The 22,431-nt window shown below is 38.6% G+C and overlaps 2 protein-coding genes across 3 annotated transcripts; both read left to right on the top strand.

The window, feature by feature from the left end:
* The first annotated feature begins 259 nt into the window (after positions 1-259).
* Positions 260-5,917, top strand: LOC115751704 (disease resistance protein RUN1-like). Of its 2 annotated transcripts, none has more exons than XM_048280424.1 (5): positions 260-481; positions 1,278-1,861; positions 2,202-3,300; positions 4,248-4,553; positions 4,658-5,917. In XM_048280424.1, the coding sequence occupies exons 2-5, from the start codon at positions 1,317-1,319 to the stop codon at positions 5,819-5,821; spliced, it is 3,114 nt and encodes a 1,037-aa protein (XP_048136381.1). In that variant the 5' UTR covers positions 260-481; positions 1,278-1,316; the 3' UTR covers positions 5,822-5,917. The 2 variants fall into 2 exon arrangements, with proteins under 2 accessions (XP_048136381.1, XP_048136380.1); XM_048280423.1 differs by having other exon boundaries at positions 1,275-1,861.
* A 6,536-nt stretch (positions 5,918-12,453) lies between these two features.
* LOC125315527 (disease resistance protein L6-like) lies at positions 12,454-16,464 on the top strand. The gene is made up of 4 exons (XM_048280706.1): positions 12,454-13,118; positions 13,253-14,348; positions 14,697-14,990; positions 15,085-16,464. The coding sequence occupies exons 1-4, from the start codon at positions 12,454-12,456 to the stop codon at positions 16,462-16,464; spliced, it is 3,435 nt and encodes a 1,144-aa protein (XP_048136663.1).
* Positions 16,465-22,431: the final 5,967 nt, after the last annotated feature.

The raw sequence follows: 22,431 nt of genomic DNA, 5'->3' as shown, positions 1-22,431 counted from the left end.
AATCAATGTTGTTCTTTTTTCCCCCCTTGGCCGAAAGCAAATGTTCCTCTTTGCTCTTTATCATCTTTTCTCTTTTGTGCTTGAGTCAAATGTGGTGATCTAGAATTATTGCCTTTCATTAAATGACGATAAATAAATTATTTACTTTCCCACAATGTGATGATATGACAATGGAAAATTCACAAGCAGGTTAGAGCCACATTGATCGGCTTTATCAATATAGTTTGTTAATAGACTTGACCATCATTGGCCGTTCTGGTCCAAAATGAGAGGCTTGACTTAGCTTTGCCATCTATAAAGAGATGATGGTGAAAACAACTTCATTGCTCCCAACCTTCATTTCCAACTCTTTCTTTCTCTCACATTCGACCTCTCTCTAATCTCCGAACAATTTGAGAGTATCCTCTCTGATCACTTTCTTATTATATTGGTTTTCTCTTCTCCATTCTCACGCGTCTCTTTGTATCTCAGCTCACGGAAGGTAATCGTGTTTTCATATCTCCTCAGCGCACAGTTTGTGTTGATTCTTTGCTTTCTTATCGGAATAAACGGCTATATTGGGTACTTTTTTGTCTATTGGGAGCTGCTGCTGAATAGCAGAGGAGGGTTGTTTTTCTTTTCCCTCTTCGGAATCGTTGTTACCTGTTAACATGGAATTCCTACAGCCCGGAATTTACTTTCGTAAAAGAGGAAAGACTTTGTTTCCAAGGTCGGATTTGACTAACCCTATAGCCTCGCTGTCTGATTGTTCATTTGCATAGAATGAGTTTGGCACAATTGCCAGAATTTGGCTGAAACCGGGGACCATATTGCAATGTTTCTGTATCTCTGAAAGTCTGAGTTTAATTAACTGAAAAATGAAACAGAAAAAGGGGGGAAAAATGGCCGGTTCTAAAAAATGAACCGGCTGATTCGGTTTTAGGCCACGACTGATATAGTTCTCCATTTCAAAAAATGAAAATTTGCGCCGGAAGAGTACGTCTTAGACCATGCTTGACTGATCACTTGTAAGATTTGCTTGAACACAGATTCTAGTTCTTTATAGCCCAATTGAAGAATTAACGTACACGTTATTCGTGAGTGGACCAAGCCAACAAGTTTGGCTTGACTGGAGGGCGACGTAAGTCAAGGCAAAGACCAAAAGCCTCTGCAACTGCTACTAGTCAAGCAATGGCTATTTAAACAAAGGGTTCATGCTTATCTTTTCTTTCCTGGAAAGAGACTTCATGTTCAATACTTGCTCATAGAGACTGGTTATCAATCCTTTTATGCAGCAGAAAAGCATCTTTCCTTCCGACTTCCTCCCTTAGATTGCCATGCACGAAGGGCAGAGTCACGGGCAATCTTTTGCGATGCTTGCTCCTTCGTTCAGATGTCCAACACCCACAGGACGAGGTAGCGAGCGATATGATGTATTCTTGAGCTTTAGAGGCTCAGATACCCGCAAGGCATTCGCTGATCACCTCTATCACGGACTCGTCAAGGCTGGGACTGTACCAATTTTTGTGTTCAGGGACAAAGATAGCATCCCAATCGGCAAGGAATTCGGTTCACAGATTCTTGATTCCATCACATGGTCTAAGATCTCGATCCCTATCATCTCCGAGAATTATGCTTCAAGCAAATGGTGCCTCCGCGAGCTTGTTCATATGATGGACCGCAAGAAGAGCATGTCACACACGGTTTTGCCCATCTTTTACAAAGTGAAACCATCGGATGTGCGGTATCTAGAAGGAAAATTTGGGGAGGCCTTCCATTCGAGTAAGAAGAGATTCGATGAGAAGGATATCCATGAAGGACAACAAGCACTTTCAGATGTGAGTTACTTAAATGGATGGGAATCTGAGAAAATTGCTGACGGGTACGTCACTTCTACCTGAACCATCTTTTTTTTTTGTGTTAAAACAAGTTTGCTAATTCACGCAGAACACATGAAATATGGATAAACTACTTTCAGTACAAGCTCACAAAACATCCCCAAAAATGTCCCAATGAACATCCACAAATACTAGTACTCCCCAAGATGTCCCCAGAAAACTAAACCTACAACTATAAAACCGAAGTACCAGAAACATTATACTTCTAAGGACTCTTAATGAGCCCGGTGCAGCACCTTACTTTATTTCAACATTTTTGTGGGTGTCTTTATATCAGATTAAAGCATAACCACAAATTTATCATAGAGTTTTGTTGCTTGACAGGCATGAAGGAGAACTTGTGGAAATAGTTATCGCAATTGTTTTGAGCAAGTTGCAACATGATTTTCAGCTTGATGTTCCTAAAAACTTAATTGGAATTCGTGATCATGTGAACACAATTAGGAAATGGGTAGACGCCTCTGCCAGTGATGTTCGCATGATTGGAATTTATGGCATGGGTGGGATTGGCAAAACAACTCTCGCCAAGGTCATCTACAATGAGCTGTCGAGTGAATTTAAGTACCACAGTTTTCTTTCAGATGTTCAAGAAACAGCTCATCGCAATGGTATCCCTCATCTACAAAATCTGCTAATTAAGGAAATAGAGCCAACTGAATGTCAAGTTTCGAACGTTGATGAGGGAATTAATGTGATCAAATCAAGATTGAAAGGGAAAAAGGTTCTCATTCTTCTAGATGATATAGATCATATGAGTCAACTAAATGCTTTGGCCGGAGAACGTGAGTGGTTTATGCCAAGAAGTATGATCATTGTTACAACTAGATATAAAGCTATTCTAGATCAATGTGAATTCAAGGTAGACTACAAGTACGAATTGAATGGATTGGATGAGATGCATTCTTTACTTCTATTTAACAGACATGCGTTTCATATGGACAATTCTTCGAGGGATTTTGAGGATATCTCTCGTGATATCATATCGACCATGGGTGGACTTCCCTTGGCTCTTGAAGTAATAGGGTCATACTTGTATGAAAAAACAGATCAAGAAGTATGGCATGATGTGCTAGAGAAATTAAGGAAAGAACCACATGCGGATGTTCAAGATAAACTGAAGATAAGTTATGATGCACTAGAAGATGGACATAAGGAGATTTTCCTCGATATTGCTTGTTTCTTTATTGGCAAAGACTGCAAATTCGCCATTTACATGTGGAAGGACTTAGGATTTTATCCAAGTCAAGGAATTGAAGAATTGAAACTAAGGTGCTTAATAAAAATTGGAGATCGTGGTGAGTTAAGGATGCATGATCAATTGAGAGATCTCGGAAGGAACATTGTCAGCCAAGAAGGACCGCTTGAGAAACGTAGCAGATTATGGGTCAACAAGGAAGCATCCGGAGTACTAATGGGAAAAACGGTAACACGTGGAACTTCTTTTTTCTTTCCCTCTCCCTAGTATTTTCATACATTTAATCTTCTCTTCCTAATCATTTTTTAGGAAAAAATCCATTCATGATTCATGTCCGTCATAGTTTAATTGTGACAGCTAATTAAGGATGAAAAAGTTATATTCTCTCGTGAAGGTTACCAAATAGAATATCTCCAAATATTCATATTCATTGGTGTAAATTACATGTCAAAAATCTAATTTACAATATAATTAAAGTCTTTTAACAACGATTCTACGCTAAAAATCTTGCTCGGTAAATAGACGTATTTAACCTTAACACCATGAAAGGAAGTTAATTATTTCGGTTTTAGTGGATCTGAAAGCAACTTTTTTCCAATCCTTGTCAAAAATATAAAATATTGTTTAGATCCTAATATGTGTATTGTTAACGAATGTCACCACATCACCTTTTACAAAATACTTTACAAGAAATATTTCGGTTTTCCAACCAATAGTTGCACACTTCCACAAGAATAATTAATGAATTGAAAACCAAGAGCTTCCTTAGCTACTTAACAAGTGACCAATGGGCACTGTTTAGCAAATTCCTTTAAGAAGATCATGAAAAGTTTCTATGAAAATCTACAAGCCAACCAAAAGGTTTGATGTATTTCGCCTTGGATAAAATTAGCTAGAAGTGTATGCGCTACAACATTCGCAAAGAGAAGGTGGTAAAACACTATTTGTCTTAGATTTTTCTTTAAGCAATAAGTAATTTTCTTTTTACATCCATGGAAAAATCAAAAGGCTGTTTAAATTTCTAAAAATTTATCAAAAAAATTAGATGTGAGTTGATGTGTTAACGTTTGTATAGAGCGAGGGTATAAAGATAACAAATTGTGCAAGTCCAAGATCTTAAAAAGCGAAAACTAAAAAAATTAGAAGCCAACTAAGTTGATTGATTTGATATACAGGGAACTAAAAGGATCCAGGCAATTTGTCTTGGCGAATACCATCCAAAATTGGGCGATGTCCCCGCTGACCATCTTCAGACACACACAAATGAACAGTTTAAAAACTTACAAAGCTTAAGGTTCCTTCAGCTAAGGCGGGCGGCTTTAAGTGGAGATTTTGATAGTGTGTTTTCGGAATTAAGATGGCTTCAGTGGGAACCCAACCTATCTTTTTCGACAACCAATTTGCATCTACCGAAATTAGTGGTGCTACAGTTGTCAAAAAGCAAGATCACAGAGCATTGGACAGGATGGAGTTTAATCATGGTAAGATGGAAAAAGAAAACGAAAAAACATCCTTTGTCATTTTTTTAGTTCATTTTGCTTTATCGACCAACTCATTCTATGATTGCTTATCCTCCTTTGTATAGGAGGCAAAGCGGGTGAAAGTTCTCGACCTTCAATTCTGCGAAGATTTAACATGTACTCCCGATCTCTCGGCTTTCAGAACATTAGAGATTCTCAGCTTGCAATTCTGCAAGAGACTGATGCAAATCCACCCATCTATCGGCAAAGTCAAGAGCCTCGTATCCTTAAATTTGACTGACTGTCAACTACTCTGTGAGCTACCAGAAGAAGTGGGCGAATTAGTGGAACTAAGAGAACTTATATTAGATATTACCAGAATTAGCAAGCTTCCTACATCAATTGGTTCTCTGATAAAGCTGGAGAAGCTAAGTGCCTGGTGTTGTTCGTTAATAAGAGAAATCCCTAGCTCAATTGGGGATTTACAGAATTTGCAACATCTGATCTTTGATCAATCTGGGCTTGAAATGTTACCTATTGCTATTGGAAGGTTGAAAAAACTGCGGACGCTATATCTCGATCGAACAAAGATATCTTACCTGCCAGAAAGTATTCGGAATCTTTCTTCTCTCCAGGAGCTTCACTTAGCAAACTGTTTGGAGCTCCAATCGCTACCAGAGCTTCCTTCTAGCTTAACGAATCTGATAGCCTCGAGTCAAAGTCCCAGTTTGCCACAGCTTTCTTGCCTTAGCCACCTAGAAAAATTTAGTCTTCATTGTTGTCCGCTCGAATACATCCCGGAGCTTCCCTCAAGACTCTTGAAACTTTGTGTTTCCTACTGTCATAAGCTGACGTTGCCTAAGCTTGAGAGGTTCAAGTACTTGGAAGAATTGGTAGTATGGAACTGCAACTCCATTGAAAGATTGGACCTTTCACGATTAAATCGTCTGAAACGATTAGACGCTATTGGTTGCGATAATCTAGTTGAAATTCTATGCCAGGATAATTTCTTCTTGAAGGTGATAGTAATGTATGGGTGCAAATCCATTGAAAAGCTGATCCTTCCAGAATTACACTGTTTGAAGGAATTAAAGGCTCGCTATTGTGACAATATAGTCGAAATACGAGGTCTGGATAGCGCGGAGTTCTTAGAGAAATTGGATGTCTCTCATTGTGGGTCCATTGAAAGATTACCTGACTTATCATGCTTTGCGACCCTTAAAGAGGTGAACATCCATAGCTGTCCCAATCTGCTTGGTGTTGAGGACCTCGAGAGATTCACGTCTTAATGAAGCACATACATATCCCTATAAAAATTACCAAACCTGTCGAAATTTGAAATTTTGGAGAATTTCATGATGAGACATTCGCTTGGGGTTACGGAGATTTCCGGGGTTGAAGAATCAAGGTCTCTGACATACATAAATATCACAGGATGCAAATCAATGGAGACTTTACCAAAATTGCCAGGATGTGAGCAGTTACAATCTCTAGAGGGGTACGAGACTGTAAGAAGCTTAGTCGGCTTTGGGGATTTGAACAGTTGAATTTAATTTATTTGGTCATTTCATGAGTGTGACTCATGGGAAATGATACCAAAATTATCTCAACCATTGCCCTCCATGGCAGTAGGTTCTATAGATCTTGTCAAAGCCATAGTGGAAGCTGCTTGAATCATGTCTCTTTAACAGAGGTAAGCAACTAAACTATGATTTTTACTCCTGAGATTCAGAGTCTACTTTTCAGCACTACCTACTTTTGACAAGTATGCTTTCCTTGACAGGATTCTGGTACTTTCCTAAATTTCTAGTCTTCAACGACTGGAGTGGGGGAGTTGGTCGTGGAAGCTGACATGATGCTTCAGCCAAGATCAAAATGCATATCCAAATGCGGGTCAACGTACATCGAAACGCATTGGTCATCTAGTAAGATTCTTCGTCCTTCAATGACCAGCATTAGCAAATAAAGTAATGCTTTTCTCGAAGCTATATCTTTCGACAATCGTCTGCTCGACACAGGGCATCCCATTTGATCCTTTTATTGTCATCGAATCATTTTATCACATGATTGATCTGGGTCTGGCTAACATGGCTGAGGTAGTTCAAATTCTATACTGGAGGCCGATCAAAATGAAGAGGGGGATTTTGCCGAGGAAGCATCAACGACAACCAACGGCAGTCTTGCGTGCCAACCTTGAAGAGGCTCATGGTCCAACTGGAGTGTCCTGAGGAAGGTTTTTATGCTTGTGAAGATCGAAACACTGGATCTGGTCTCAACAGCACATGCATAAATAATTGTGAATGTATTCGTTCTCGATTGTATCTACTTTCTATATGCTTATTAGGTTCAACCTCTCTGTTAATCAAATACATACCTACTAATTTTTCTGCATGTTAACCTGATGCAGAGTTGTTTCATGCGGTTGCGTTCTAATGATATCACGCCCGAACTCAACAAGACTCTGCAGAGAGAGGTATGCGCCGACAGTCGTACCACAACTATGAAAGAATAAATTGTGTGCTTATACAATGAGCTATGAATTTCCTCTGAAAATCTGTATGCCAGGATGCGTGTTGCATTTATAACATTCTCCTCCACTTCTATCAGTTTATAATCGTGATAATATCCTTTGAATGTTGTCGTATAGGTCCCTTGCTTGATGAGCTTAGTTCTCACGTATGCGACGTTGAACTTGTATAGTTAAAATTCACCTCCTACTGAGCAATTCTGTATGGCTGATGTTGCTAATTGGATGTCGCAAATTAACCAAGCAACAACTTTCTCTTCTGTGGTTTAGGCACATCACCTTTTCAGCATAAGCTCATTAACATCAGTTCTGCTCCTTAACACAAACAAGGAAAGCGTTGCTAATTGCCTACATCTCCCAACTCTGTTGTTTTCTTTTTCATTAGCCAACCTATGTAGTCTCTTTTCAATGCTGTCCAACCACGATTTTGGTGTTGGTACAAATGAAGTAAATTGTGATGCTACGATGTCAACTATCTCCATTTATTGATAACTTGTTAATCCTACCTATCCGTCTTGTGTAGATTCAAGCTGCATTTTCATGAAATTCAGAGAAAGTCCCCAGACACCACAGGATGGAGGCACGGGAGGAATGAGTAACGTCTTTGTGACGTTATGGTGAGGCCGAGGCATTCCATAAGTTTTTCGTATTGAAAAGGTTTCCAAGAAGATAGTAGTTTCTCATTGTGTAATCTCAAACTTGATTAATTCACAAATGAATCTTTAAAGCAGAAGAGACCCAGCCATAGTTTTTCATACTTGAAACCAGATTTTCTCTGACGCTGGGCATTGGCAATAGTTGAAGACTGATATATACCGACAAACCAAATTTTAATACTTGGACTCTGCTATGCCAAAATTGTGGTCACCGTCATGCATTCAAGTTTCAATCAATTGAGGCCACTCTCAAGGGAAACCCGAATCAGCTTCAACTCTCACTATCTCTCTCTCTCAAGCTTCTCTCATCGCGGAGCGGTGATGTTAGCTCGGTGTCTTCCGTCGAAAGCTTAGCAACATTTTGTGAATACAACTTTAGGTCCTCCATTTCTCTGCTGTGACCTACGACTTCCTCTTACTCACAGTTCACTGCTGCGACTTGGCATCTCTAGCTGCGATTGTCTCGTATTGCCTCGGTTCCAGACTTGATTTGCAGGCTCTTCACCTTTCGCGTCTCATTAGCTCATATATCTACAAGTTGCAAGTTCTTCCATTCCTAGAATTTGCAAGTCCGGTGCATGCTATTGGTTTGCTTCTCATGCTTTGTATGGTTTCTTCCAAGCCGGATTGTGCGACTGAAATTGTCTTCCTTGCATATTGTGTGACGACTGCGACTCATGAATTTTTTCACTAGACCTGTCTTAAAAATGTGAAATGGATCCTGCTCTGTCCTCTTCTCGGATATTAACATAAGTACAGTTCATTCTCTTAACATTTTGCAATAGCAAATATATTTGGATTATTGACACATTCGAATTCTTTCCTAGAAGAATCTCTCATAATATTTCGATGCTGTGTATTTTTCCGGTCAATAGTTAGTACTACCGGAATAGAGATAGACGTGCTAGTAAAGTTCAATCGTTCCTCCTATACCAAATAATTATCTTTCGACCATTTGTACCAAAGCATTATTTGTAAAGTTTGGAAATAATTACTCAATACTTGTCATATCTCACAATTGAAAGCATGATTGTTGCAAAAAATAGATCTTAAATTTGGAAGATTTTTTTTTTTTTGGCTAAAAGTCTCTAACAATAACTCCTCAAACTTTGGAATGTAAACAAATTGGGAAATTATGGTGGGGCCAAGATTTATAGATTTTTTTATTAGGTGAACTTTTTTATAAAACAATTGGGCCTCAGCAAAATTTTGAAAATGTAATACTGAGTGAATGGGCAAACGAAGAGAGAGAGAGAGAGAGAGAGAGAGAGAGAGAACTTTTTACCTTTTTGTCTCTTCATGTTTCTAGGAGAGGGAGAGTGAGAAAGAACTTTTTAGCTTTTCGTCTCTTCATGTTTCTAATTCCTAAATTAAAATTTATTAATTGAGGAATTACAAATTTAACTGTCGGTTCTATAGTTTTTTATTTTCCTTTTTGCTAATTATGAATGTCTGGTAGAAGAGTTTAGGAATATCAGCAATTAATATTCGATGAAGGCAGAGATAAACTATATGCATGTGCTTTCAAATAGATGCTTATATTAAGGGTGTGTCCGGTAAGACTTTCGGGGAAATATAAATAATGTTAGGTGATAAAATAATTTTTATAAAGTTTATAAGTATGATTTGATTGTTGTTGCCAAAAAAACTACAATTGTGAAGGACTTCTGATAGTTTTGGGGAGGCTCAAGCCACTAGCGAGCTTGATCTAGCCAAGTGCGGTGTCGGCTAGCCGTCAAGAAACCAGATTTGGCCAAGTCTGGAGCCGACTAGCCGCCGGTGAACAAGATTTAGCTAGCCGGCAGCCAAATCTATCCTTGTGCTAGATCCGGCCTTATCGGCGACCCGAGCCCTTCATTGGCGACGTCGCGTGATGTGAAGATATTTCCCAAATTATAAAAGTTCAGCTAGGGCTAAGCATAGTTCTAGAATAGAACTTGGAACCCGAAGCCAAATTTGTGAAAAACCGGTCCGATTCCAAGTTTCATGTGCGGGGTAGATTCTAAGTTTCAAAATTTGGGAAACATGTTCCGATAGGTAGGTTTCAAGTTTTAATTTGGTGAAATCTAGAACTTGGAACTTGGAACCTATAACATGTTTTTGTGTTTTTCTTGATATATATTTTCGCTCGATCCCGCAGTATTCCATGGTGTCTTATAATGAGTGTATAATTTAGAACAACTAGCCTGAGCTTCCATTTCCAATCATATTTATCATTGAGACTTTTATTTTGTTAATATTTTATATTTATTCGTGTATCTAAATACGATTTGTGTTCGGTAAATTGCAGCGATAAATGATGGTCATTACCGTTCAGTCAAGAATACATGTGGAACATGAATAGACCTTTGAACTGACTCTAGAACCTGTGACAAGAAAGGTTTCAAGTTCTAGGTGAAACTTGTATGGAACCTAAAACCGATCACCCCTAAGTTTAGCGATAATAAAGTTGGAAAAAGATGTATTAACATCACAAAAATGCTCAAAGCCCAAAACAACTTCAGAGCTGCTTTGAGCTAAAGGCCTTTAGAGGCATTTGAAAATGCAATTGCACCTTCTCAAAACCCTCCAAAAAATTTGCTAAACATCATTTGCCTTGGACCAAAGGACTTTAGAGTTCTAAAGGGCTTTGGCTTTGTGTTGCCAAACACAACCTAAACCGCCGTCGAAGGCAAGGTTGGAGCCCATCTGGAAAAGTTCTTAGATGATCTGGGTGCATCTAAGCCCACTGCATTTGAACCCTTCATTGGATGTATTGAGCTTATATGAACTCAAAAATATCTCACAAATTATGGGTGTCCCTCATTTTAACTTTGAGATAAATTTTAACTGTGAATGATGTCTATAATCTGTAATCTCCTCCAACTAAGAAAGTGCGCTCATGCAGAGAAAAAGATCAGCCGTTTTCTTTTCTTCTTCTTTTTCGTGAGCGGACGCAACCCAATGACATTGGCTTGACTAGAGGGCGAGGTCCATCGGAAAGGGATGTGCATTGGGCTGCACCAAGTTAACAATCTTTGATAATGGGTTAATCAATAGACACCCGCCTAGGGAGACTCGTCCATTCATCCTTTCGTGTTCGGATCGTTCCAAAAGGATGTGCTCTCCATCGAGATTTTTCATTTGTTCATCGTAGATTTTTTGTAAGGCACGATCAAGATAAGTCAAGATCGCCTTTGTGCTCTCCATCCAAACATTGTCCGCCTAAATTTTCCAATCTGAATTTCTTCTCGGTGCTTGTACCGTGCGATGCTACGGTGCAAGAACAATATATTGACGTTTTTATTTAAGGAGAAAGCTATCTTGATTAACGCAATGGTTGGCCCAATTGCGTTGGCTTACTCCCAAGTCGTTTGTGGCTCCTCTGGTCGCCGCTGCAAAACTCTCAAGTCGCTCATCAGCCTCATGACACCTTGGTTTGACCGGCGCTACTCCGACTAATACGGTGATCGGGCCATGTTGGTAGGATCGCTCAGAATAAGCAGCAATTATAATTTTCATGGAGCGTTTGGTGGCCGACGACGACGTTTGGCAACAGTCCAAAGAAGGAAGGCCGTGTTCTGGACGTTGTCTTCATGGCTACCATCGTTCAGCGCCGTTTACAATCGTCCAGGTCCATTAAGCATCATTTTTCGCATGCTCGATGTGCTTCATATTAACCAATTGAAGAACTAGCGAGATCGACCAGCCCGGTCATTGTGATACAAGAAGGTGCCTGCATAATTTTTCAAGAACAATAACATAGGAAACATGAACTTTCTAGAAATGATAGAAAGTTTCGCCACTGATATCCGCTAAAAGCTAGGAAAATTATCCAAAAAGTCCCGGACCTATTTGTATGGTGGCCAATTCAGTCATAAGCCTTGCAATTGTGCCACAAACCTAAACTTTTTTGATAATTTGTCATTACAGTCCTTTCATCCAATTATCCAAATAATAGTTTTAGGAGGAAATTGGCAAAACTTTTAAAACTTCAAACGGTTTATGATTAAATTAACACAATTGAAAAGATTAGAACTAAATTGATAAATCGTCAAAATATTTAGGACCAAATATTCACAATTAAAAAGTTTAAGACTAAATTGACCTCCGTACAATAGATTTATGACTTTTTGAACAATTATCCCTCTAAAAGCTTCATAATTCCCAATTGCATTTTCTTAATGCACAAACTTATATAGACACACAAAACACATTCGAAAGACTTGCCATATTAGGCAATCCTTAAATCTAATGTTGTCTTCAACATTACAAGGAGGACCCATCTGATCAAAAGGGTTTATAAAAAAAAAAAAAAGGGAGGAGAGGAAGAAGGGGAAGAGGGGGGGGTGAGGGGAGGGGCGCAGGGGGAAGTACTTTTTTTTGTCTTTTTATAATAGGTCGTCCTTAAATCTAATGTTGTCTTCAACATCAAAAGTAGGACCCATCTTATCAAAAGGAAAAATATATATATTGACCAAGGTGAAAATTACAATGTACTTTTTCTGTCTTTTTATAATAGGCCGTCCTTAAATCAAATGCTGTCTTCAACAACAAAGGGTGGACCCATCTTATCATAAGGGTATATATATACCAAGGTGAAAATTACAATGTACTTTTCTGTCTTTTTATAATAGGCCGTCCTTAAAATATAATGTTGAAATTTTAAAAATTTCAACAATTGATAATGGAAATAAACTCTTAATTTTTTGTGATCATCCAAAGCAGGCCTCTCTTCATTTTTGTCTATCAGATTTCCATGGAGAAAGGGAAAAGTCAGAGCAAGGCAAACAAAGGGATGCACCGTTTCATTTCAGGTCTTTCCTTTGCGGTTGATGCGCCGATTCTCTCTACGCTTGTTTTCAATCATCGCAACAAGAAGAAAAAGAGTACAGCCAAAGAGAGCACCGAGGGAGCATCCGCTCCTTCGTTCATCTCCCCAATTCTCACGAGAGAAGGTAGCGATCAATACGACGTATTCTTGAGCTTTAGAGGCTTAGATACGCGAAAAGGATTCACCGATTACCTCTACCACAGTTTGGTCAATGCGGGGATTGTACCAATTTGTGTCTTCAGGGACGACAACAATATCCCAATTGGCGAGGAAATTGGTTCACAGCTTCTCAATGCAATCAAGCAGTCTAAGATTTCAGTTCCCATCATCTTCGAAAATTATGCTTCAAGCAAATGGTGCCTCCGAGAGCTTATTCATATCATGGACTGCAAGAAGAACACATCACACATAGTGTTACCCATTTTTTACAAAGTCAACCCATCAGACGTGCGGTATCTAAAAGGAAGTTTTGGTAAGGCCTACCACTTGCATAAAAAGGTTTTTGATGAGAATGATGTCCAGGAAGGGCAAAGAGCACTTAGAGAAGTCACTTTCTTAAAGGGATGGGAATCTGAAAAAATTGCTAACGGGTACTTCACTTCCACCTAAACTCTGTCTTTCTTTGTATGTTAATTAACCCCATCCGTACTTCACAAATATATGGGTGTCTTTCAATGAGACTAACTATAACCACGACGTTATCATGAGTTTTGTTTTTTGACAGGTGTGAAGGAGAATTAGTGGAAAAAGTTATCAAAACTATTTTGAGCAAGTTGCGACATGATTTTCAGCTTGATGTTACTAAGCACTTGGTTGGAATTGGTGATCATGTGAACAAAATTAGGAATTGGGTAGACACTCCTACCAATGTTGCTCAAATGATTGGAATCTATGGCATGGGCGGGATTGGAAAAACGACTCTTGCCAAGTTTATCTATAACAAGCTGTCAAATGATTTTCTGCATCATAGCTTCCTTCTAGATATTCGAGAAACGGTTCATCGCAACGATATTCCTTATTTACAAAATCAACTAATTAAGGAAATACAGCCAAATGAACAACAAGTTTGTAAAGTCGATGATGGAATTAGTTTAATCAAATCCAGAATCAAAGAAAAAAGGGTTCTCATTCTTCTGGATGATATTGATCACAATGATCAACTAAATGCTTTGGCTAGAAACTGTAATTGGTTTTCTTCAGGAAGTATTATCATCGTTGCAACTAGAAATAAAGCTGTTCTTGATCAATCTGAATTCGGGGCAGCCAAGTATGAATTGATTGGATTAGATAAGAAGGATTCTTTACTTTTATTTAACAGACATGCATTTCGTATGAACCATTCTTTGAGGGACTTTGAGGATATTTCTCATGATATCATATCCACTATGGGAGGGCTTCCCTTAGCTCTTGAGGTTATAGGCTCATACTTATATGGGAAAACTGATCGGAATGTATGGGTTGATGTGCTCAAGCAATTAACCGAACAACCATATAGAGATGTTCAAAAGACATTGAAGATAAGCTATGATGCATTAGATGACAGGCACAAGGAGATATTTCTTGATATTGCTTGTTTCTTTATTGGCAAGGAGAGCAAATTCGCCATGTATATGTGGGATGACTGTGGGTTTTATGCAAGCCAAGGGATTGAAGAGTTGAAACCGAGATGCTTAATAAAAGTCGGCGATGATGGCAAGTCATGGATGCATGATCAACTGAGAGATCTTGGAAGGAGCATTAGTTGCCAAGGACAACCGCCTGAGAAACATAGCAGACTGTGGGTTTGCAAGGCAGCCTCCAAAGTACTAATGGAAAAAAAGGTAAGATACTGCACACCTTTTTCTTTCCCGCTCCCTTCATATATTCAATTTGATATATTCTAGTAATTTATCTAGTCTAGAACGAACAGAAGCTCCAAGTTTTTAGGAAGTATCTATATAAGCATCCATTCATGTCCACTGTAGATTAATGGTGACGCCTAATTGGATTATAAATACTCCAAGGATGAAACCAGTTCTCTTATATTGTTGAAAATGTTGATCATATAAAAGACTATGATAATAAATAAAGATGTAGTATTAACATCATAGATCAAATAAATGAAGATTTCTTGTTTAGAGAAAATAATTAAAACCAATCCACAGACATTTGATTGATTTGATACGCAGGGAACTAAAAGGATCCAAGCAATTTGTCTTGACGATGGCCCCCTGGACAATCTCCAGGCATACACAAATGAACAATTTGAAAACTTGCAGAGCTTAAGGTTCCTTCAATTGAGGCGAGCGGCTATAAGTGGAGACTTTAACAACCTGTTTTCTGAATTAAGATGGCTTCACTGGTTTGACGTTGAACGCTGTATATCTTTTTCGCCAACCAATTTGCATTTGCCGAAATTAGTCGTGCTGCAATTGTCGGGTAGCGCTATCACAGAACATTGGCTCGGATGGAGTTCAATCATGGTAAGATGGAAGAAGGGCAACCCTCTGTGATTTTTTGTTTGTTTTGTTTTGTCGATCAACTCATTTATTTGATAGGTTATTCTCCACTGTATAGGTGGCAAAGCGGCTGAAAGTTGTCGAGCTTGCATTTTGCTATAACTTAAAATGTACTCCCGACCTCTCGACTTTCACAGAGTTGGAGATTCTCATCTTGAAACACTGTTACGGATTGGAGCAAATTCACTCCTCTATTGGCAAAGTCAAGAGCCTCATTTCCTTGGACTTGGGCTACTGTGTTAGACTTAAGGAGCTGCCAGAGGAAGTGGGTGAATTAGAAGAACTAAAAGAGGTTATTTTAGATTTTGCTGGTATTATAAAGATTCCCACATCAATCGGTTCCCTAAGGAAGCTGGAGAAACTAAGTGCGTATGGTTGTCGATCATTGAGAGAAATCCCTAGCTCAATTGGGGATTTACAGAATTTGCAACATCTGGACATTAGTTATTCTGCAATTGAAAAGTTACCCAGTGCTATTGGAAGGTTGAAAAAATTACGGAGGCTATGTCTTGAACTCTGCCTTAATCTGATTGGAGAAATTCCAAGTGAAATCGGCGAGTTGTCTTCTCTCGAGATTCTTGAAATCACTTCCACGCCAATATTTGACCTGCCAGAAAGCATCCGGAATCTTTCTTCTCTCCAACACCTTAGCTTATGGGGCTGTTATGAGCTGTTGTCGCTACCAGAACTTCCGTCTTGCTTAACATATCTGAGCCTATCTTGTCAAGATCCTAGGTTGCCACAGCTTGAGGGATTCAAGTACTTGAAGGAGCTGTCAATACAAAAGTGCAGTTCCATTGTAAGGCTGATACTTCCAGAATTACAGTGTTCGAAGAAATTAATGGCTAACTCTTGCGACAATCTAGTTGAAGTTCGAGGTCTTGATAAGACGCCGTTCTTAGAGGTGTTGGGTCTCTCCAATTGTGCGTCAATTGAAAGATTACCCGACCCATTATGTTTCGCGACCCTGAAAGAATTAAACATCAATGGATGTTGCAATCTACGTGGTATCGAGAGCCTCGAGAGATTCTTATCTTGCCGAAGCATATACATAACAGGACGCAAATCCCTAGAAAAACTACCTAACTTGTCAAAATTTGAAATGTTAGAGAATTTCACGATGAGGTATTTGCTTGGTGTTACGGAGATTCCTGGGATTGAGGAATCAAGATCTCTAACGCACATAGATATCACAGGATGCGCATCAATAAAGACTCTCCCAGATTTGTCAGGATGTGAGAAGTTACAATTCCTAGTGGTGCAAGACTGCAAGAAACTTACTCAGCTTCGGGAACTCGAAAAGCTGCATTTAATTTATCTGGATATTTCGGGGTGCGGATCATTGGAAAAGATACCAGATGTTCCTGGAATGCGCGTCATAAGAAATTATCAAGGAGCGCAATATGAAGTTCGAAATAGGAAAATTGTATTGCGGTGATAATGATGTGGTGAATCTTATACCCATATTACAATATTGAGATGAGTCACGTTTCCTTAACAAAGGTACATAAGCAGGAAACTATCATTTTTCTTCTGTTCTTTCATCACTATCTTCTTCTAACAATACGGTTTTCCTTGACAGGGTTATGCACATTAGAAGGCGTTGGTCATCTGGTGAGAGTCTTCATCCTTCAACGACCAACGCGAGCAAATAGAGTAAGACTCTTCTCGAAGTAATGTTATTTAAGGATTATTTGCTTGAATTCAAGTTTCTTGTTATTCCCTTGAGCATGAATTCCCAGCAAGTATGACAAATTGATCTAAATTAGGGCAATGACACAAATGATCCTCGAACTTTGTCCCAATATGTAATGTAGTCCCCGAATTTTTAATTTGGTCAATATGATCCCCGAACTTTTGACCCAATGTGCAATATCGGTCATGAACTTTTAAATTATTCAATATGGTCCATGAACTTTTAGTATGCACTCAGTTAGTTCTCGAAATATATAAACATGCTCAATGTTGTCACTGAATTGGAATTAATGGAATGACAACTTTAAACATTTTCAAATTGTTTAGGGACTAAATTGAACAATTATCAAAAGTTCATGGACCATATTAAATAATTTTAAAGTTCGGGGACCACATTGCACGTTCAATTAAATGTTCAGAGATCACATTGAACAAATTACAAGTTCATGAACCACATTACTCATTGAGATATTATATTATTATTATCCTATCTATAATCGAGGTTCAAATTTTTCTGACGGGTGATTAAAACCTTCGAAAAGAAAGATTTAGCTAGCCTATTATCACATATGATTGAAGAGCAGCTTGCTATAACCAGTAGTCAGACTGCCGTTCGGAAAGATTATCAAGCGTGGAAAACTGGTGCTGCTTTTGTGACAGGTCTTGTTGGTCTATGTAATGATCAAGGCGTGCTTTTGGACTTCAATTCAATGAGCTGTACAGATGATCTTTTGCATAATTTGGACAGCTTTAGGCCTGTTCTGCGAAACGAGCTGGGTCGAGGCGCTCAAGAATATGCAAATTAGTTTGCATCCCATTTGAACCTGTGTCATGGAGCCATTTTATCACTTGATTGATCTGGCTCGGGCTTTTGGCTAAGGAACTTCAAATTTTATGCCAGAGACCGATCAAAATGAAGAAGAGGGATTTTGCCGAGGAGGCATGGGAAGCCGCTGAGGGCCATCCTGTGCGTTGACCTTGAAGGGGCTCATGGGCAAGTTGATGTGTCTTGAGGAAGGTCTTTATGCTTGTGAAGGTCGAAACACTTGATCTGGTCTCAACAGCATATACCTGATTGATTGTGAATGTATCTTTTTCAATTGAATCTGCTATCCGTATGCTCATTAGGTTCTACTTCTTTGTTAATCATCTATGTACCTGCTGATTTTTCAGCATGTTAGCGGGATGCAAAGTTGTTTGATGCGATTGCATCTAGTGAACCAACAAGGGAAAGCTAATGGATTACTAGGCGCGTACAAACGCTCACTCATAAAATTGCCCGATATATACTCAGCGGATTACGCAGAATTAACAAGCCCTAAAATCAACTTAAATCACTGATTGTAAATAAGTATATCACACGAAAGACATACCGTGATTTTCACAGATAAAATATACCCGTCGCAACCTCGAGAGATCGTTCATCCAGATATCACGTTCGGGAGAGAGGCGGGAGTTCGTCGTCGTTCTTTCGTCATTGTCCTTCTCTCTGAAGAAGATGTGTCGTTCTGTTGGAATGAACGATAGTTATTGACGTAGGGAAGAAAACGTGATCTTATATCACGTTCAAGGAAAAACTGCCTTTGGCGGTTATTCCTTTGGTCAAGGGGTGGGATACCCTACATAAGCGGCCCACCGTCCTTCTCATAAATTCCAACATATTTAATCGTGGTGCATACGAGACATCATTTATCATGAATGTCTGCGTAATCCTATTAAAAAAAAATGCATAAGACAAGTGAAGACATGGAACTCGCTATATCCACGACAACAAATGCGCCCGAACACGTAATCAATCGGCATGAATGAGGCAAAAGTGGACAAGTAATTTACAGTGTCAAAATATTAACTAGGAAATCATGTCTTCATCTACCAGTTTAAGTTTCAATCGTAGTGGTCCCGACAAATCTCACTTGCTATCAGAGTAAGAGATCATGAGTTTAAATTTTTCAGGCCTTATTTGCCTCTCAAATTTAAAGTCAATCGCGCACAGCCCCCTTCTCTTTGGGTTTTCTCAATTTCCCGGCCACCAGCTCCTTCTCTAAAGTTCTATTCCTCATGGAGAGAGAGGGACCCGCGCCTCTCCCCCCCCCTCGCCTCCCCTCCCCTCCGTATCTCCATATCTTCATCTTCAAGACTTCGTCAAGAATTCTTCGTTGATCTCATGAACGACGTTGTCGATTTCCTCCACGAAAGTGGAGAGTCTTATCCCTGTGAGCTTTGAAGATCGAGGTCCGAATGCCTCATAGAAAAATCAGTTTTCTTTGGATTTGCTCGCTCGCTTTGGCTCTAGTGCTTGCTCCCGAAAGTCGAGTGTTTTGCAAGTCTTCGACTCTCCTCTCCTGTTGTGTTCAGTGGTAAGGTATTTTTGTGATCAATTGCTATCTATTTTACAACTCTTCTCTCTCAATTTAGAATTAGATCTAGATTTGTATGCTTTTCTATTCCGATTTAGACATAGATGTGAGATTTACAAGGTGTGATTTGTGCTCTTTTAACCTATTGATATTGATGTTTCCAGACAATGATGGTGCTGGGACCATCAAATCTAGGCGTGCTTTTTAACAAAGCCGTAGCTACAAGAGACAAAAATCTCGACGTATGCTCATCACTAATGATGATGCAAGTTTTGGTGATCAATCACCGGTTGTGCTATGATGCTATACCAAATCCGTTCTTGTGAATGAGTGGGTCTCGCAGGCTGCACCAAGTGGATTCATTCTTCAGATTCACAATGGACTGTAACTCTTTGGGATTGATTTTATCATAAAGTTGTGTATCTCTTTCATGTGAAATGAAAATTTCCCTTTGGGAAAAATAATAATAATTAATGTATAATATCATCTAATGACACGAATGAGAATAAGATCTGCTACCTAAGCAACCAGTTAACACCGGGCAATACATATTCATTCACTGCATGTTCTCAGGATTGAATAATTAACATCCTACTTTCCTATTTAGATTAAGTGACTATTTCAATCTTCTCTCCCTAAGAAATTAGGATGTCATTCTCTTATTCCACCATATAAAGCTGAAAATTACAACATAACTGCCCACATATTCACATATTGCTCAGGTTCTTTGCCTTAAATCACTTGCTTTCCAAATTCAGAATATCACATGCCCTGCACATGTGATTTTCTGAACTTCAATTAAGTTTAGGGCCCCTGCCTAAACTCATTCAGTACCAGCTAATAAAAATGCAACTTTATGTTGTCCTATTACTATTGAAAGGTTCCTAATGTGTGTAATGCACGTGCAAACTATTTTGATGTTATTTTTGTTTATGCATTAGGGTCGACTCCTTTATTTTCTTAGGTCGTAAATGATGAGAGCTAAAATTTAGGTGCCAACAGCTACGCAGATGCAGATATGCACTGCCAGTCGTACCACAACTATGAAAGAGTGACTTCTATGCTAACGCTATATCAGCCATGGAATTTCACCTGAAACTATGTATACAAGGATGCATAATACAATATCTTCCGTTTCTCTTAGTTTATTATCGTGATAATAACCTTTGAATGTTGTCATATAGTTTTCTTATCCGATGAGCTTAGTTCTCATGTATGCCGCGTTCAGTTTTTAAAGTTAAAGTTCACCTCCTTCCAATTCATATAGTTTTCTAATACCAAAATGAAAAAAAAAATCATATAGTTCTAGACGGTCCAACTAGGTGGCAGGTTGGTTAGCTAAAGTCCAAAGACAAAATTTTTTACCTCCTAATCGGGTAGCCCATCCCCCTCAACACCTATGGGATTTGCTTTGTCTGGATGCCCCATTTGTGGGCTTTGCTGTTTTAAACTCTTTTTATTCAATGAAATTGTATTGAGCCATAAAAAGAAAAAATACCGTATTGCTGATTTTGCAAATTGAACATGGCAACATATCTATGAAACAATTACATCTTTCTGTACAAGAGTTTAGGTACTTCACTTTTTCAGCATAATCTTATCAACATCAAACAATGAAGGTGGTGCTAAATTACTCATCTTATCATCTTGTCGTTCAATCGAACAAATCACGTGATTGATTAGCAAATCCATTTTATGAGAACATAAAAAGACGATAATTTACTATTTAACCTGCATTACGGAAAACGAATGATGACCAACAAAGGGAATAAATATTGTAAAAGATTTGCACGGTCATTTGCTCTATAAGAAAAGGCACATTTAATGAAAATTTTGAGTAGTCAAATGTAATTAATCTTTAGTAGAAGGCGAGTCAGTTAGACGAAGAGATCATTAAAAATGCTCTATCGTGAGTCGTAAATATATGCTTAGTGGCGCTCAGGCAAAGCATTTTTTTATGGAGAATAAGGAAAATCCAATCTTGGCAATACCAAGGAGACTTTTTTAAATTAGAGCCTTATGTGTCATCGTGAGAAGTGATTCCATAGAAATAATTTTTTATATATTTATGGGAAAAGTGCACTAAAACTTTTAAAACTAATCACGAAAGTGTAATTGAGTCCTAAAATTTTCAAAAAGTGCAACCAAGTCCTACAATTTGTAAAATTGGTCCAATTGATCCTTCTGTTAACACCGTCAATTTATTTGGCAAAAAATACTAAACCGGGCATTTTAAAATTAATTCCTCTTTTTTTGTGGCATTTATTCATTATTGTTGTTTATAGATTTTATTTAAATTAAATTTCAAAACTAAAAATGCTTTAATTTTAAAAAGCTAAAACTTGGGGGGGGAAGGGGGAAAGGCGGGGCCTCACCGGTGAGGTGCGGCCGCCACCGCCGCCGCCTTTGCTGTGGAGGTCGCTGGCCCTCACCAACCTCGGGTGAGGCCCTACTAGCCCCAAGTGAGGGTCAACGACACTTGCTATGCTTGCCCAGATCTAGGCAATGTCGGCCCTCGCTCGGGCCTAGCAATTTCGACCTCGAGAGAGGGTCGGCAGGCTCGTCTCTCTATCAATGGCAGCGGCAATTGCCGTGCCTCACTGGCGAAGCCCTATCCTACATTTTTTTTTCAAGTTTTAGCTTTTTAAAACTAAAGCCTTCTTTTGTTTTTTATTTAATTTAAATAGTATTTGGAAAAGAAAATAATAAATAAATGTCACGTTAGGGAGAGACATGAATTCAAAAATGCATTCCGTTAGACATATTGAGGGTGTTTATAGAATGACTTGATTTCACCAATTTGACAAGTTTTAGTACTTGAATGCACTTTTTAAAAGATTTAAGACTCAATTGCACTTTCGCGATAGGTTTTAGGACTTTTGATGCATTTATCCCTCTATTTATATAGAGGACGAAATGTAGAAATTGTAATATTGGTAATTTAACGGTTACACATGAATGTTTCCCTAGTACATCAGATATTTTGCCTTCTAGGTTTCGCCGGATTATGTAAAGACTAGTTGTGCCATGTATGAGTGGTACCCAGATCAACAAAACAAACCTTAATTGATGCAAAAGCAACCCTTCACATCATCAAGTGGAAAGATTATGATAGGGCATAATGGACCAAGCTAGCTAATTGCTCATAAATCTCATAACAAATTAGCTGACATTTCGATTTTGGAATTAGTAAGAACAAAATGAATTGAGTATTCGACTAAAAAAAATGAATTGAGCGAAATTGCGTAAGACAAGCATTAAATCAAAATCAATACCAACCAACTAGTTGTTGTGCCTTAGGCCTAATGTCACTGCTCATCTTCAAAGGAAAACAAAGAAGGAAGCAATACAAG

This window comes from Rhodamnia argentea, chromosome 6 (genome assembly GCF_020921035.1).
Source record: "Rhodamnia argentea isolate NSW1041297 chromosome 6, ASM2092103v1, whole genome shotgun sequence".
NCBI classification, from domain to species: domain Eukaryota; kingdom Viridiplantae; phylum Streptophyta; class Magnoliopsida; order Myrtales; family Myrtaceae; genus Rhodamnia; species Rhodamnia argentea.
This window is presented reverse-complemented; position numbering and strand designations above follow the sequence as displayed.

What these genes read in the sequence shown, in the direction of transcription:
- LOC115751704 (XM_048280424.1), top strand. Translation starts at nt 1,317, where the DNA reads ATGCACGAAGGGCAGAGTCACGGGCAATCTTTTGCGATGCTTGCTCCT. An exon ending in TCTGAGAAAATTGCTGACGG is followed by an intron (nt 1,862 to 2,201) that starts GTACGTCACTTC and finishes GTTGCTTGACAG; the next exon opens with GCATGAAGGAGAACTTGTGG. An exon ending in CAGGATGGAGTTTAATCATG is followed by an intron (nt 4,554 to 4,657) that starts GTAAGATGGAAA and finishes TCCTTTGTATAG; the next exon opens with GAGGCAAAGCGGGTGAAAGT.
- LOC125315527 (XM_048280706.1), top strand. Translation starts at nt 12,454, where the DNA reads ATGGAGAAAGGGAAAAGTCAGAGCAAGGCAAACAAAGGGATGCACCGT. An exon ending in AAGTACTAATGGAAAAAAAG is followed by an intron (nt 14,349 to 14,696) that starts GTAAGATACTGC and finishes TTTGATACGCAG; the next exon opens with GGAACTAAAAGGATCCAAGC. An exon ending in TCGGATGGAGTTCAATCATG is followed by an intron (nt 14,991 to 15,084) that starts GTAAGATGGAAG and finishes TCCACTGTATAG; the next exon opens with GTGGCAAAGCGGCTGAAAGT.